Consider the following 16755-nt stretch of genomic DNA (forward strand, 5'->3'; position numbering starts at 1 on the left):
TGATATCCTTTATTGGCTATATGATGATATTCTTTATTGGCTAGATAATATTTCTACTAGCTGGATGATATCCTCTATTGACTGGATGATATCCTCTATTAACTATATGATATCAAGGCTGGATGATGTCATTTAGCCAATAGAGGATATCATCCAGCCATGATATCATATAAGCAATGGAGGATATCATAGGCACAATCATAAATGATATCATATAGCCAATAGAGGATATCATCCAACAATAAAACTAATAGAGCATATCATCTAGCTAATGGAGGATATGTAACTTGTTTGATCATATGTATAATTTGTTTGATAATATGTATAACAATGGCAAAACCTCCATTAAATATCTCGTACTAAGGTCATGGGTATAACATAATTTGCTCATTTCTCAACCAAAATACATGTATTTGTTATCAAAATGCTCACAATTCAACATACAATCATATGGGACAATCAATTTCAACGATTATACTTCACATAAAAAAGCCCCAATTCGATTTTTTTGGGCATTTTTCGAAAAATTCGAGAATTTCAAGCAATTAAACTTTCTCTCTCTTCCGCCATGGATGACCTCGCTCCTCTCCTTTGTCGTAACCACCTCCAACTTGTCATCGGGTGAAAACTTGTTCATCGTAAGAAGATGATGATAATATGTTGCTATTATCTTCTCTGACTGACGAAACATTATATGCGGCTTACAGCATCCAATACTTTGTGATAAATATTTTATAGAGTTTAATTGTTTAAACACTGTTCATAAGAGTTAAACCATTAAATCACACGAGGAAAAGCTCAAAGGCAATTAACATCATCATATCAATAGGAGCATATTGGTAAATAAACAATATAAGGATATACCTATCCTCACACTATTCATAAGTGTTTTATCATGTTATGATGAAAAGGCTCTACGCAAGGTAATGAAAAGGATCTTAGTAAGTATTTATGCTATGAAAAAAAATCTTATTAAGTATTTTATATGATTATAAATTGGTGTTACAAATAAGATGGGAGGCTTCCTGAAATGATAATCATTATGCAAGTCTTACAAAAGAATTTAATATCGTAACACAAGAGAATAAGAGATGAAACGTTGAAGAATGTCAGTACGATATTCATCTTGAAAATAATTGTGCGCCATTAAGATAACAAGCAGACGACGGATCTTGGACACAGGTGCAGAAATCATTCTCGTCTTTGGGAAAGGATGCTGGAAGAGGATGATCCGGTTTGATTCCCACCTACAACGGCAATGAAAATACAATTTAAATGCCATGCACAACAAGAAACATCCAACAAAACACAGAAACATGAGAAGAAAGATAAATAAGGCACACCTTGTCAATATCTGTGTGAGCAGGCGTCTCATAGCGAGCAACTGTGACTGCCAAGCCAGATCCATCAGATAGCTCAAAAACTGATTGTATCTTGCTGCGAAAGGGAAATTAAATATACAATCAGATGGTTATATAAGCACATTCAAAAGATGAAGAATTTATTTTTAAGCAAATACCCTTTCCCATATGTTGGCTCTCCAAACACCACAGCTCGTTTGTTATCCTTCAATGCACCAGCTAATATTTCACTAGCACTTGCAGTCCCCTTGTTCACCTAATACGAATCGAACAAGGTTGAAATAAAAAATAAAATAATGGACAAATTGCATTAAATTATATACAGAAATTGTGAAAACAAAAATATACAAGAAAAAACAGTAAAAAAAAAAACTCAATATGGTGGGTTCAATAATAATGTATATGAAAATGAGTTTAAAAAGACAAAGTATGGTGATCATATATATTTGCACCACCGGCATTGATACCAAATTATTATAAGTGTTGATAACATCGCTGAACAAACATATAGTTAGATTGCTACAACTTTGCGCGCGAAGACAAATTGGTAGTCAAAACTCTTAATCCAGCATTTAACATGTTAAAATTGCTAATTACCATGTGTAATTTAATGTACGAGTCTTGTACGGAGCATGATCCCCTAAAATATGCTTTGTTAGATCCAGTAAGCTGTTTTTTTTTTTTTTTTTTTTTTGGGGGGGGGGTGAGGGGGAAGGGGAACACTTTTAACAAGAAAATAGAGGGAAAGGATTTACCAAAACAGCAAGGGGTTCTGATGTGGCTATAGCGTTGCTTCCTTCAACATCATATATATCCCGAACACCACGACTATCACATATATACACAATAACTCCTTTGTTCAACCTAGATAAGAGAATATATAATATCATTGGTTCAGTCCATAAAGAAAATATGAAAGGGAAATAAAAGAGAATTTAGATCTATGATAATATCAACATAACCCATATGCATCAATGCTTGTAAAAAAACAATGCTATTTGTCACTGCACCAAGTACGTTACAGCATAACACGTACATGCTCATAAATTGTGCAATGTTTTAAGAAAACTAAGCAGGTTTAGAGCCTATTGGTTTCGCTCTTTTGCTCATGCACCACCTGGCCTATCCCTTTCATTTTCACTGGTGGGCATTCGAAGTACTCCCCAGACAAACCAACTTACACTCTATTCTCTCCTTTCCAGCAACTCCTACCCTCCTTGTCACCGCCCTACACCCTCTAATCCTCCCAATACCTCAATCCACTGCTCTGACCAATAATAGTAACCATGCTTAAAATTGTAGAAAGTACAGTAAACAACATCTTACTATTAAGACAAAGGCTTCAAGATTCAAAAATAATTGGTTCAGCTTTAAGAGTAACCAAACTGATAATAGGCATCCCAGCTATTAAAACAACTACCATGGCTGCTCTGGTCTTTTTACTATTACTAACAACATATGGACACAGATGAAATGATTCTATCAAAGAGCATGCAGACGTGCAAGCCGTAGAGAGAGATCTGTAGTGTGGGATGACAAATACAGGGATTTTGAAAATGTATGTTGACATTTCCCACGATTTTTAGTGAAGCTTTGAATATATATGCGTGATTGCATGCACATGGATAGAGGTGATCATATTTTGGCATATGAAATAACCTTATTAAAGAATCATCACTACTATTTCTTCTCAACGCACTAAACACATAGAAATGGAAATAGGACTCCCACACATCATAGGTTTCACCAGAAGACTGTCGCAATTAATTGTGAAAGAAGGGAAAGGAGGTGCCAGAGTAACTAAGCCTTTCAAACACATTAGATTTGGTCGTTTAATTCACAAGAAAAATCTTTACTTCAATCCACTTCTATGAAACTTATACAAATTTGTCAAAAACTCTTTATACCTAAGCCCTTCAAGAGTTCAAGCACAATGGATTTGGAACTACTACAATGTTGTTAAAATCTTCAATTTAAGGTAGACCTGGTTATCATTGGGATACCCTACCCAATAACCAGGTCTAATTTTAGGTAATTAATTGTAGATTCTTCCACACATTAGGAGCAGAGAGATGATTTATAGATAGGAAAGTGTGCATGTCTACTTTACAAAGATCAGTTACAGGAAGGAGAAAGGAAAGAAAGCCATGGTATTCAGCTGTTGGAAAATCAAGCTGAGCTGTAAGTTGATACAATGCCCGTGTAATTTGGATGTAGGTAGACTTAGGCTCATATGAGAAGACCACTTATGGTGAGAAGGGTGAGAAGATATATCATCCATTAAATCTGACTTTTAGCGGTCAAGATTATAAGTAAATACAAGACTTTACAGCTATAACTAAAACAAAAGGTGCATGATGATTGTTTTCGAACTTCTCTAGCCAAGTCATTGGTTCCAATTCTTCATAAACAAATAAAATCCCTTTGATCTTCTCCCTCTCTCTCCCTCATCAAAACTCACAACCTCCATTAACATACCTCTAATCAGCTCTAATGGAGTGTGCAAGATTTCACCACCTATTCGCAAGTATATTTTTTCTCATCCCACAACCCTTCATTTGCAATTCTTCAAATCTCATCCACAGACCCTCTCTCCTTCTGATGCGGGAGCTCCCTTGAAACCTACAAGTTGTGTGACTATATGATCCGTTTGGGGCATTTATGCGGTGTTACTCCGACACCTGCCTTGGCCATGGGTGTCGCGTGTCGACACGACACGACACACGACACAACCCTTGACACGGCTCCAGGAAAGTGTCGACTCGGGGATTGGAAAAGTGTCTGAAACAGGTGTTGTCAATTTCAGATAATCAAGATTTGTAATTTAAAATTTTAGGGTTTAGTTCATAAATCTACCAAAATTTCGTGAATTGCTTATTGCAGGACACATACAGACAATTAAAGTATAGGGCTTTTAGTCGCCTGAAAATTCCGATTTCACAAATGTATTTTCCGGCACATTGAACAGATCGCCGGCGAGTTGTGGTTGCCATTCGTGGTGGCTGGTTGTTGAATGAAAGAACAAAGAAGTGTTTGCAAAAATAAATGACATGCCGCCTTTGAAATTTGAAAGAGAAGAGAAAGAGGGGATTAAGTTTGAACTTTGAAGCATGCATCTAATTTAATGGAGGAGAGAGAAGATAGAAAGATAAGAGCATAGTTTGAAACGGTGTATTGGAATTTGTAACAAAAAAATACGTAGAAAGAGAAGAAAGGAAACATAAGAAGACTAAAAAAAGTGTATTGGAATATGTTTAGACTTTAGATGTTCCCTATGTATTACTCTATATTATTTTTTTATTTTTTGACTTTTATCTATTTTTTATTTTTAAGTGTCGGACTAAATTTTTTGGACACTTTATACAGTAGCCGTATCCTAAATATTAGTCAAGACACTCTCTTGACCGTGTTGAAGTGTCGACCAAAATTTAGGACTGAGGTGCCGGACCCTCCGACACCTTGTCGGAGATGACACTTATAGACGAGTCCAAGTAACATTGCATTTATGGCTCCAATCTACTTTTTGGATAAATTCTCTACGTTATGACGTGGATTAGGTGAATAAAAGTTATTCTTGTGTCTTAATTTTACAATTGATGGTTGAGGACAAAGCATGGGAACAAGGATGAGAAAGAAAAGCTTTTACTTGGTTAAAAAAAATCCATCACTCAAATTCAATCAGCTATAGATTCTTCGTTTTTCAGGTGATTCAAGTTGGAGGTGAAAGTACAGTCCAAGAGCTTTCCAACGACGGGTCACATGCCTAATTTGAGCAAGAAACGAAGAAGTTATGAACGTTTGAAGTTGAGCTATACAGGTAGTCGCGAGGAGCGTCCTCTCCCCGGTTAAGGAGCGCCCGCTCCTACTAGCTCCTCAGGTTGTCAAATGAACTTTGCAGTAGAGAAGAGCGCCCGCTCCTACCCTTTAGAGCGGTCGCTCCAAAGGCCTTGTTTCGAGCGGACTTCCTTATTTCTTTTGTGCTTCTTTTTGCTATCTTTTAATCTTAGCCTTTCAATTGTAATCCAAGGGGTGTAATTTAAGAACTTTAAGGTTTATTTATAAAGCCTTTAAATGGGGCTAAGCTTTCTTTTGGGAAAAACTTTTACTTAATTTTGAAATCAAGAGACTTTCTCTCTCTACCCATAATCTTTGTGATTATTTGCCTTCTTTGTGATTGCTACTATGAATCTTTGTGGCTACACCTTAATCCTAGCTTTACTTTTGATTAAGAACCCCTATTTCATATATCTTGGTGATTGTTGAGATAGGTTTATCTTGTTTTGTTGATTTGAAGTTGTTGTTAGTTGTTTTTTTATCCCTCTTTTCTTGGTTTTTTTGGTTATTTCATATCACCTTCACTCTGCAATTACTCAACTCGCCCTTGTCAAACCTGAGGTATGTGGCTATAAAGAGGGGGGTGGAGTGTGTGTGTGTAGGAGAGGGGGAGGTTAGAGCACTTTGAAGATGATAGAGATTGTACTCTGTGATGTGATTTGCTGACAATTCGAAATTGATTCCATGAATTTTAATTTGTCAATGGTGTTGAAGATTCATATTGAATTGGAGTTCTGCAACTTCTTAAATTTTCTTGTATTTTAGACATACTCTCCTGCACCCCTTAGCTTGCAGTAAAATTACATTTAAAAATATCTACATGCATTTCAAATTAATTGGTTGGTAGTGCTGGTTCTTTACATGTTATTGGTACTTCATTAGTTTTCAAAAGTTGATTGCAAAATCTTCAAAAGTTCTCTAATTAAGTGTTTCTCTCCTCTACTATTCTCTCTTATTTCATTACATTAAGAAGAAACTTTGTTATGTACTTGTATATAACACAGCATGGTACTAGTTCAGATTCTTTGCACATCAGCATTAGCTCTAACATAGCTTGTAGACAACTATATACAAAACATATACGCATATAGCATATGGCTTACCAAATTTTGGCTGTCTCAATTCCCTCTGGAAAGAGGCCACCACTGCAAAGTTTACACAAATCATGAAAAAAAGGTGCAGTATGGTTAATTTTTAAGGTGGAAAAGAATGCATGCCAAATTTCTTTACCTATTATCCCGGAGATCCAGCACAAAAGCATTAACATTATTACTTCTTAGTGTTTCTATGGCTTCCTTGACTGCATCTGTTTTATGAAATGGTCAGAAAACAAGATAAGCACATAGAGTCCATGGAAGTTTCATGTTAAAATTCCCCGTTACTACACAAATTAAATAGTTATTAACTTATTATGAAAAAAATTCTTAAAATGAATGCGAATGTAAAGCTCAAAGAGCTTAAAAAAGCAAACCGCAGCATCCACTTAGCTTATTTTCCAATAAGCATGTATTTTTCTATTAAAAACAGGAATCCATACAGATCAGTCTAGATCTATAGATGAAAAATACTCCAGCTACCAGTAACAAGTAAAACCATCACAATCAACAAATCAATTGAAATAGAGCAACAATGTTAATAAATGCATAGGGAACAGGCAGCAACCAGCTTTTTATGAAACAGACATCGATTCTGTATCACAAAGCGAAATATATCAGCAAACAATAGAAAAGAACTCACCAGAAGCATTCTGAGTGAAAGACATTAACTTAATATATCCTACTTTTTGAGGAGTATCCCTCGCTGAACCAGGCATCTCACATAATCTGGATTTAACTGGGTTTAGAGTAACTCTCTCACGCCTGGGATTAGTTTTCAGTCATAAATAAACACACATTTCACAATAATTGTGCAAAAGATTAACATTACTGCATATTTGGAATTTAGCAAGTATATATAGCAAACATTATATTTGAGAAGCATACAATAAGTAGATAACTGAGTATATGGTAGTGCTTGAGAAATATACTTCATAGTACTTACTTTAACCCCACATGTTTTATTTCATCTTTACTACGGATTGTCAACTCAACAGAACTTCCATCAGGTCCCCTGTAGTAGACTTGCAAGAAAAATTGATTCAGTCATTCAATAAAGCTTGAACATTTTTTTTTTTTTTTTTGAAGGGAAAGCTTGAACATTTTTGAAGTAATTTGTGGTATCAAATATTCACTATATTATACAAAAAAATTCTTATTTCTTTGAGGCACATCTACTTACACACAGCTTGGACCATCAATTTCTTGATTTATTCATTAGCAAAAATTATAATACTCCCTCCGTCTCATAATACTTGACACAATTCCCATTTTCGTCCATCCCACAATACTTGACACATTACTAAAAATGGAAGAGACCACTAATAAAAAAATATTTTCCCACATTTTCTATCTTCTCACCTACCCCACTCCCACCCCAGTTTGTTGTTTTCTTACAATATAAAAATGCAAAAGAGAATCTTTTATGCAATAAACAAATATTTTAAATGGACCAGCTTGTAGTTCTCTTAAACTACGTGTCCACCCCAACGTCCAAAACATTATGGGACGGAGGGAGTATATAAATAAACTATGTTTTGAAAATATAAATTGAGAGTAATTATCCAATAACAATTTCATAATAAACATGAGCAGTTTATATAATAGTGAAAAAAATTGGTCAATGTAAGCACATGAATAGTGCAACAAGTCAAAGTAGGAAGTTTTTTGCGGAAGAGGGAGTATATAAGAACAATCACAAAGTGGCATATCTTGGATCAAAGCAACGAAAATTTTAATCTACACCAGAGAACAAACATACTTGCAAACAAAAGCAGAATAAGAAAAAAGTATGTATGAATTAAATGAGAAAGATATTCTTCAAAATATAACTGTAGAAGCTCTGGGTCCTAGAAGAAATCAAAGCCATGAGTTGACATTTGAGAGCAAATTCAACCTGATATTAACAAAAAAAAATTAAAAATAAAAAAACAAAAAAAAAAATTAGATCTTGAAAACAGAAACTTCTCAATAGAACTTGAAAATAGACATCTCACCTACTTGTGTATCTTCCTATAGATATAAATGGGAGAAATTGAGGAAGGCAAGGAAAGTGAGAATGGTACAAAGCCAGGAGTTTATGCCCCAGTTTATAATTATGATTATGGAGGAGGGTCCAGGGGGACTTAGTAATTAGTACTTCGTACATATTAAGGTAAGGTCCAAAATCAGGATGCTATTCTCTTGCGTCCAGTTTCAGAGACTATCATGGCTGATTGGTTGGGTGGTTTTCTCATACATGAGGCAGCCAAAAACTCAGCAGAGAGTTGTACAGGGTTCATTAAGTCAACAACAGATAAAAGGGGGGAAAAAGTAATAAAGTGTTTATTAACATTAAAAGGCAGAAAAAACGAAAAGCACAAGCAGGCAAATACTATAGGACAGATTATTCAAGTAGACAAGAATTACAATACTTAAGAGAGACAAGGGGAAAAAGAGACATCTTATGATAAAGCAGAATATGAGAATAGCAAATAGGAAAAAGCTAATTCATGCAAGAAAACCCACTGTAAGATATTTGCTGCCTCATATATGCCCATTCCTTCAGTGCTCGTGCCATCAATAGCCAATATTATATCACCAGGCAAGATGCCAGCCCTACTGGCAGGTCCCCCAGGAGCAGCAGAGATTACAACTACTCCAGTAGATGATCTGTCAGTGGTGGTGGGACCAATAGATATCCCTACACCTGTAAGCGAACTCTGAGTTCCAGACTGCCTTCAAGAAATCATACAAAATAATTCAAAAACGGTTTAACAAATTACATTGAAAATTAAAGTTTGGTAGAGAATATGAAGCACACACAACGTCACAAATCAAATTGGAATCCCAGCCATACCCGCAAATTCTTCAATTTTTCAGGCTCCAAAAAACGGGTGAATGGGTCATTCAGTGTAGAAATCATCTTTCTTATTGCCGCATCTGTTCAAATTAAGGAAAAATAAAGAAGGTTTTATCATTAGTAAACTGTTAAATAGGCAAGAAAATAGTTGTCGTATCCTGTATTCCAATTAATATGCGTTACTTTTTTGTTCAATTCTATTGGAAACAACTAAATAAATCTTCCTACATCGTACTACTTTCTAAGATTAACAATAGTATGGATTATAGTTCAGAAAGTAAATTCTTTAGGAGTAACATGCAACTTTGAAAATGGATCGTGTATAACTAGAACAAATTTGTTGGCCACTTTTTCGTTCACTGTTATAGGAACAAATAAAGACTAAAAGAAATAAACATACAAGTCTCTTCGCGGCTGTTCATAGGCTCATTGCGCAGTGCGTTCTCCCTATAGCGAAACCAACTTTGTCCATTAAAAGTCTTGTCAGCATAAGCACGATCTAATGTTCTCCAAGCTTCTAAGAAAAGGCGATTCTCCTCAGAAAGGGACCCTGCAGAATATTTATGAGACCTGACATCCGGAGATTTAACAAATGAACTTCAGTATCTATTCAAGCTATTCCATAATTCAAACTTACAAGATGGGCCATGGTTTATAGATACAGAAACAAACATAACCAATACAACTTCAACAACCAAACGAACAAAGGGGACATAGTTATGACGTTTTCTTTTTCCAAAGTTGCTGACTATCTTATAGATTTCAGCACTGCATTTCTTGGCTTCCCACCTTATTGTAGATAGACCATTCTGGAACAACCTCTTATGGATTTTCCAACGTGGCCAAAGATCTAACTGACATGAGCAACAAAAGTTTGGGATCCCAACAATAGCATCACATGCATGATTCAATTTCCTCAGAAAAACGCACCAGAGATGAAATTCTGCAATATTTGTGGGGGCGTATTTCCAGGAAAGTACCTACAAAGCTCAAATCAGTAAGTAGTAAGCCTCTGAAGTCTAAATTTAAAAAGAGAACATACATGACTATTTTGTGTAACATTAAATTAAAACAAAAGAACATATGTTTAAATTAAAACAAAATAACATTAACAGATGTTTGTAAACTGACTTTCTCTAAGATGGTGGGTTCAGATGCATTAGCCAATTCAAGGAGATGAAACAAGCCAACTGCAAAGAACCGACTGTAACTAAAATTCCTATTTCCACCAGCTTTTGCAGCAATATCCTTTAAGATGTCCTCTATTTCACCTTCTCTTGATGAGAAATCAACCAGTGAAGCAGATGTTTGAGTACGAGCCCACTCCTCCAGTTTATGTGCATCTTTTCTAATAAATAGAAGGTTGAACAGTCACTATTTGAATCACACTTCAAATATTTGAAATTGGATCATCACTATCAAAATTACAGTTAAATATAGGAAATTTTGTCAGATAACACCTTTTAAGAGTGATTTGTTGTGAGAAAACACCTTATAAATTTTTTTTTTTTGTGAAAACACACCTAATACCAGAAATTATTTGTCAAATAACACCTTAAGGCGGTTTCCGACCTGTTGACTTGGTTTAACGGCATTGACGACGATTTACCCCCCCTCCCTTCTAATTTTTTACCCTTTCTTTCTCTCCAACTTTATTTTCTCTCTCCTCTCAATTTCTTCCCCAATTAAACCATTTTATTTCCCCTGTTCTCCCACCCAAACTCCATTGCTCCCCTTTGAAGAAGGTGAACTCCAATTTTGAGATCCAATTTCTGCAAATTTACTCAATTGGCATAATTACGAGGCATGTAAGTAGCTTTAATTAAAGACTTATTCCATTAATTTTGTTGATTTTGCGAATTATCGTTAATTAGGGTTTTAATTCGAATTAGGGTTTCTGATTTTGGGGTTAATTAATCCCAGCAATGTTTTGTAGGATGGAGGTAGCAGTAATGTCAAGGTGGTTGCAGCAGTTAGCTACTATTTTGCAGCTGACCGTGGTAGGAGCATTGCAAGTGGGGCGACTGCTTGCGATTGCTGCCGATAGTGCGTTGGCTGCGGTGGTCCGGCGATAGTGACGGGTTGCGAGTTGATGAGTTGCTGCTGTGAATGGGTGGAGAAATGGGAGGTGATGAGGGTGCGATTGGTGGTTGATGGCTATGTGTTCATTTGGTGATGGATGGAGTTGGTGGCTGGCAGCAAGGGGAGCAGAGGATGGTGTGTGTGAGAGGTGCAGGTTAAGCATATGGTGGGGTATATGATGTAGGGTATATGATAAAGAGTAGCATCAGAGGAGGGAGTAATTGAGAGGAGAGAGAGAAATTGAGAGGAGAGAGACAATAGAATTGGAGGGAAAGAAAGGGTAAAAAACCAGAAAGGAGGGGGGTAAATCGGCGCACATGACTCACACGTGGTGGTCAACACCATTAGACCAAGTCAACACGCCTAAAACCACCCTTAAGTGTTATCATACAAAAAATAAGTGGTATTAGGTGTGTTTTCACAAAAAAAAATTTATAAGGTGTTTTCTCACAACAAATCACTCTTAAAAGGTGTTATGTGACAAAATTTCCTTAAATATATGTATAACATTCATGACGCAAGGCAAAATTTCCAGACCATGGATTCAACACATGCATATATATATATATATATATATATATATATATATATATATATATATATATATATATATATATATATATATACTCAAACAGGTCAAGCAATAGTTCAGCCCTTATGGAAGGGGTACTCACAATAACACAGGTTCGACACAAAGGCTACAATGAAGCTAGCCTTACCTCTAGCCAATTGAGATTAGTTAAGTACTCCCTCCATTTTACAATAATTTCCCCCTCTTACTGTAGCTCCACATACAAAAGAAAAGTAGAAAGTGGGATAAATGGGTACCTTGTTCACTTGTGAAAGTACACTTAAATAAAGTGAGGAAAGTGTGTCCTATAGGAATGATAGGATGGGCAAACTAAAGCTAAAAATTCTGCAAAAATAGAAGTAAAACATAGGAAGAAAGAGTTCTATTGAAATTACTTAAAAGAAAAAGAACTTTGGGGAATGGGGATTAAGAATAAAAAGCCGTATTACATTAACACTTTGTTTGGATAGAAAGAAATGGAAGGAAAAGAAGAGAAGAGAAAGAGAGGGGGACAAATTCTCTTGTTTGGGTAAAGGATTGGGGGAAGAAAGGGGAAGGAGAGGGAGGGATCCATTTTCCCTCTCTTATTAATAAGCATAATCCATCCAAAATTGGGAGAGATTTGGAGGGAAAATGGAGCTCACCTCCCCCTCCCTTTCTTTTCCCTTCCCTTCCTCCTTTTCCCCTCCCCTTCCTTTCCTTCCTTCTTTGCTATCCAAACAAAGCGTAAGGGTCGGTGTACTACCTTAAATACCCCATTAAAACATAGAGAAAGATGTAATATTCCAAATATACCTAGACATCTGATTGGATAAAGAGGAAAAGATCCAATTGAGTGACTTGAAAATGAACATACACGGATAATATAGGAAAGCCATCAATTGAGAAATACATGAACTTGTGACAGGATACTTATGTGGCTAACGTGCGCGATGAGCGGCCCATAGTTAGCCATGTCCTGGCCTCCAGGGAGCTTTTTCAATTGTTGGCAACATTAATGAGGGAAAATATGTAACCAAATACTTTTAGGCATATAAATGTCTGCACACTATTCTTAAGAGTTATAAAAAAAAAGGCAATTAACATTAATGAGGGCAAATAAGTAAATAAAAATTTTATAGGGTATAATTATCTAAACACTATTCATAAGAGTTATAACTTATTAAAAGGTAAAGATTTTTTTTTTTAAAAAAAAGGCATTTAAAATCAATGAGGGTCAATACGTAATAAACATTTTAGATGATATAATCGTCCAAATACTATTCATAAGAGTTATCTCAAGCTTTTTAAAAGGTAGGGAAACATGGAGGAAAGCTACTCTGAGGTCACAAAGGTAATTATGAACAGGAATTTCCTTAATAAAAGATATGTAATGGTAGATGTTCTATAATCAACCTTTGTTATAACATAAACGGTGACATGTATTGATGATACAACTCCTCAACTCGTTTAGATTATGTGCTCATGCAAGTGAGCAACATGGATAATTTTAATTCTTATAACCTACAACTATAGTAGAGGGACATGCTTTTTGCTAGTGGGAGTTAACTCCATTTCCAAGTTTCCAATTTTCACCTTATAATCCAAGAACATGACAAGTAATTGCAACCAACACGAACCTGTACTGCTCAGGATCCTCATTAAATGCCCTTATGTAAGCTTCAAAGATGGCACTTCGATCTTCATCACTGGGATACCCCTCCATCATCTGATCATAGACAGTAATAAAACCAAGGGCAAACACAGGATCATATATGTACATCCTTTTGTATCTCATCAAGTGTTGCTGAACAATCAACTCTTGTAGCACATTGTTGTAGATACTATGAATTGGCCGTTTGTAGGCCTTGAGAAAATTTAACTTCGTCTCAGATACTGGGGGGGTTTCTGAAAGTGTATACAATTAAAATTATTATTAAACTACTAATTAAAATAAAAATAAATATAAAAAGTCCTTTTCTCATTCTTCCCTTGACAAGCTTTTATAAGGAACTAAAAATGAAGTTAAAACTTATTCCTCTTTACAGTAACTAAACCAACTACCAATATGATACAATAACCAAATAGAGTAGAGTGACAAAAAAAATATTTATTAAGGAAAAAAAAAAAAAGCAATGCAAATTAAAAATATATATAAAAAAAAAAAAAAAAAAAAAAAAAAAGCCATTATTTTATCTCTTACCAGCCCCATAAAAGCATACATGGCATACTTTCTACTTGTTATGAAGTGAGAAAAGAAACTTCATGCTAGGAGTGTAGAGTGTCTAAACACCAATCGTGCGATGCATGCTTGCCTATTTATCAGCAAGGGTGCATGCTTTGTGTGGAAAGGGGCTTGTGTGCACACAGTGACCACTGACCAAAGCTGTTTGACTTTAGAAGGGACATTCATTCCTATTGACAACAAGGGTTGATGAGCAAATACCATTTGTGAGACTCTAGTGAGTTTAAAATGTTTTAAACAAGTGGTGATACAACATCTATTTTTGTCTAAAACACAAGACAAGTACCAAAGCAAGGCAACACAAGGTAGCAATCTTTGATTTCACATCCATTGATCATCACACAATTCACTACCTAAAGAGCTTTATTTTGGAATGCACACTAAATTGACAGAAACACCATGATTGAATCTAAAGCATTGAAAATCTTAAGAAAAAAGTCCTGAAAAGCATTAAATAAGGAAAATACAAGTCATTGAAGGTAGGTACTAACAATACGGCTAAGCTGTATCAGACTTCAAATAAGGAACAGTCCATTAGCTTTTTCCATTCTTACAGATGCTAACACTTACACTACTCTTAATATACATTCTCTCTATACGAACAAATTTCATACACAAATTTGAAACACATTGATACTAGAAGAGATTGTTCATCAATATTATTAAATCATCAAATTGAAAATCAATTATTTTCTCTTATCTCACAGTTACTCATTGACAATGTGAGCAATTAGCAAATATTCAAACACCGGACATTATATTTAGAAGAAAAAAAATGCTGAAAAAACAGAAGGTGATACAAATATGAGGCAAAGGAGGGGGCAACTTAGACAACACATATATAATTCATCCAGAACTCACTATTGTTTAAAAGCATACATTGCCACCATTACATCAGAGTGATTCGTTCCAAATATAGTAGAGGTTCGAAGCAATTGTTCAAATATATTATTTTCCTAGTTTTAATCAAATGACTCAGTCACACTGGTTGTTGCAACTTAACAGGGACTCTCTAAACTAAAAACCAGAAGTCCATAAATCATATTTTCTTTCCTAACCACCATATATCACTTTACCAAACCAACAACCATTGGTCCTTATTTTCCCATTATCCTTCAAATATTACTTAAATTGGACTTTAAACTTCCACCGAGACCAATTATTCATATCAGAACCGTTCATCTTCAACAAATATAAGCATCAAACGATTGGGTTAAAGTCTTAGTTCATGCTTGGATTAAGGCCAATATATACGAATGGTTAAATTCTTAGTTCATGCTTGGATTAAGGCCAATATAAACGAATGGTTAAATTCTTATTTCATGCTTGGATTAAGGCCAACATAAACGGTGGTGTTAAATGAAAGATGTTAGAAATAGTATAAGGAAGAAAAAGGATATTAACAATTACCCTCAAAATGAGGTTAATAGTTCCCCCTCCCCCTTATCATCACAATTCACAACATCATGACCTCATTTTTCTTGCAATCACACCATCACTACCTCATTTTTCTCGCAACTACCTCATTTTCATTTGTTTGAATTTTATTACCCTTTAATACACAACACCCCTTCCAAGCATGCCCTTAGGAGTGGTAATCAGTGTACCTTGCATCAAAGCCCTTAGCAAAACTAATTAATCGCGACAATTGAAGTTTCGTGCATAAAAACTTCTTCCTCCATTTTACTATTAATCGCGACAATTGAAGTTTCGTGCATAAAAACTTCTTCCTCCATTTTACTATTAATCGCGACAATTGAAGTTTCGTGCATAAAAATTTCTTCCTCCATTTTACTATTAATTGCGACAATTGAAGTTTCGTCCATAAAAACTTCTTCCTCCATTTGACTTGCGACAGTTGAAGTTTCGTGCATATGCAGAGCTTTAAATTACGAAGTGTTGATTTTGTGAAAAAACAAAATGAGACTAATCCAACCACGTTACATAACTTATTAATTTTTAAATGATAATTAAAATGAATTTAAAAAATATGGTCAAATATAGTACTTACATGCACAGAATTACAAAAAAAAAAAATGATAATTAAAAAATAGAAAAAGCATTGCATAATTCAATACCAGTAATAGCAGAGGTAGATGACATGCACTGAATTACAAAACCAGAAGACAAAGCAGAAAGATCGGAAAATGAATTAGAGCGCAGACGAATTGATTCGAAAGTTCGAGTCGAAAAAACGCTCAATTTTCTCTCAAATGACTGAGATAATGCCGAGAAAGACAATGAAGTTACAGCCGCCATTGGAGATGAAAACCAAGCTCAATTATCACAGAGTACTGAGTTGACGATGAGAGAGATTTGGAATATTTTTGGTCGAATTTAAGCAGAGATATTCGCCATTGATGAAGAGATAATGAGAGCTTCTCTTTGTGAATTTTCTGTTGCTACAGCCTACATGTAGTCATGTAGAAGACGAGAGAAGAGAGGCTGAAAATTGTATTTTATCATAGTCAAATACTGTAATAGAAAACGCATATTTTTATTTTTATTTTTATTTTGGAAAAATTGATTCTAATAATCCCATCTTTGTCCGGTTCGCTATTAATAATCCCACATTTCGATTATTATTTAATAATCTCACCTTTTACACTTTTTTCTTTTGTTGGTCCTATATTACTGGAAACCGGCTACTAAAGTCAACATAAAATTTTTTTAACTTTTTTTTTTTATCTAAAATGATTTTTTCCTTTGGCTTCCCTCGTATAGTTTTTTGGTGGGTTATTAATTAC

General features: G+C 35.1%; 1 protein-coding gene across 5 annotated transcripts; it reads right to left on the bottom strand.

The window, feature by feature from the left end:
* Positions 1 to 902: 902 nt before the first annotated feature.
* LOC145589523 (carboxyl-terminal-processing peptidase 2, chloroplastic-like) lies at positions 903 to 16415 on the bottom strand. Of its 5 annotated transcripts, none has more exons than XM_081646125.1 (15): positions 16087 to 16415; positions 13404 to 13671; positions 10263 to 10479; positions 10062 to 10111; positions 9532 to 9701; positions 9129 to 9211; positions 8798 to 9003; positions 7236 to 7304; positions 6933 to 7054; positions 6426 to 6501; positions 6299 to 6340; positions 2117 to 2225; positions 1520 to 1617; positions 1344 to 1433; positions 903 to 1247 (listed from the first exon to the last, which is right to left on the bottom strand). In XM_081646125.1, the coding sequence occupies exons 1-15, from the start codon at positions 16265 to 16267 to the stop codon at positions 1064 to 1066; spliced, it is 1965 nt and encodes a 654-aa protein (XP_081502251.1). In that variant the 5' UTR covers positions 16268 to 16415; the 3' UTR covers positions 903 to 1063. The 5 variants fall into 5 exon arrangements, 4 of the variants coding, with proteins under 4 accessions (XP_081502251.1, XP_081502248.1, XP_081502252.1 ...); XM_081646122.1 differs by having other exon boundaries at positions 904 to 1247; positions 9532 to 9681; positions 9769 to 10111; XM_081646126.1 differs by having other exon boundaries at positions 904 to 1247; positions 9532 to 9681; positions 9769 to 10111; positions 13404 to 13492; positions 16087 to 16223.
* Positions 16416 to 16755: the final 340 nt, after the last annotated feature.

Source organism: Chenopodium album, chromosome 17, assembly GCF_948465745.1.
Source record: "Chenopodium album chromosome 17, dcCheAlbu1.1, whole genome shotgun sequence".
NCBI lineage: Eukaryota > Viridiplantae > Streptophyta > Magnoliopsida > Caryophyllales > Amaranthaceae > Chenopodium > Chenopodium album.

Excerpts from the sequence above, each read along its gene's own strand:
- LOC145589523 (XM_081646122.1), bottom strand. The coding sequence starts at position 16,267 with ATGGCGGCTGTAACTTCATTGTCTTTCTCGGCATTATCTCAGTCATTT. Across the intron at positions 10,112-10,262 it reads AACCCACCATCTTAGAGAAA|GTACTTTCCTGGAAATACGC; the intron begins GTCAGTTTACAA and ends TGAGCTTTGTAG. Across the intron at positions 1,434-1,519 it reads GAGCCAACATATGGGAAAGG|ATACAATCAGTTTTTGAGCT; the intron begins GTATTTGCTTAA and ends TTTCGCAGCAAG.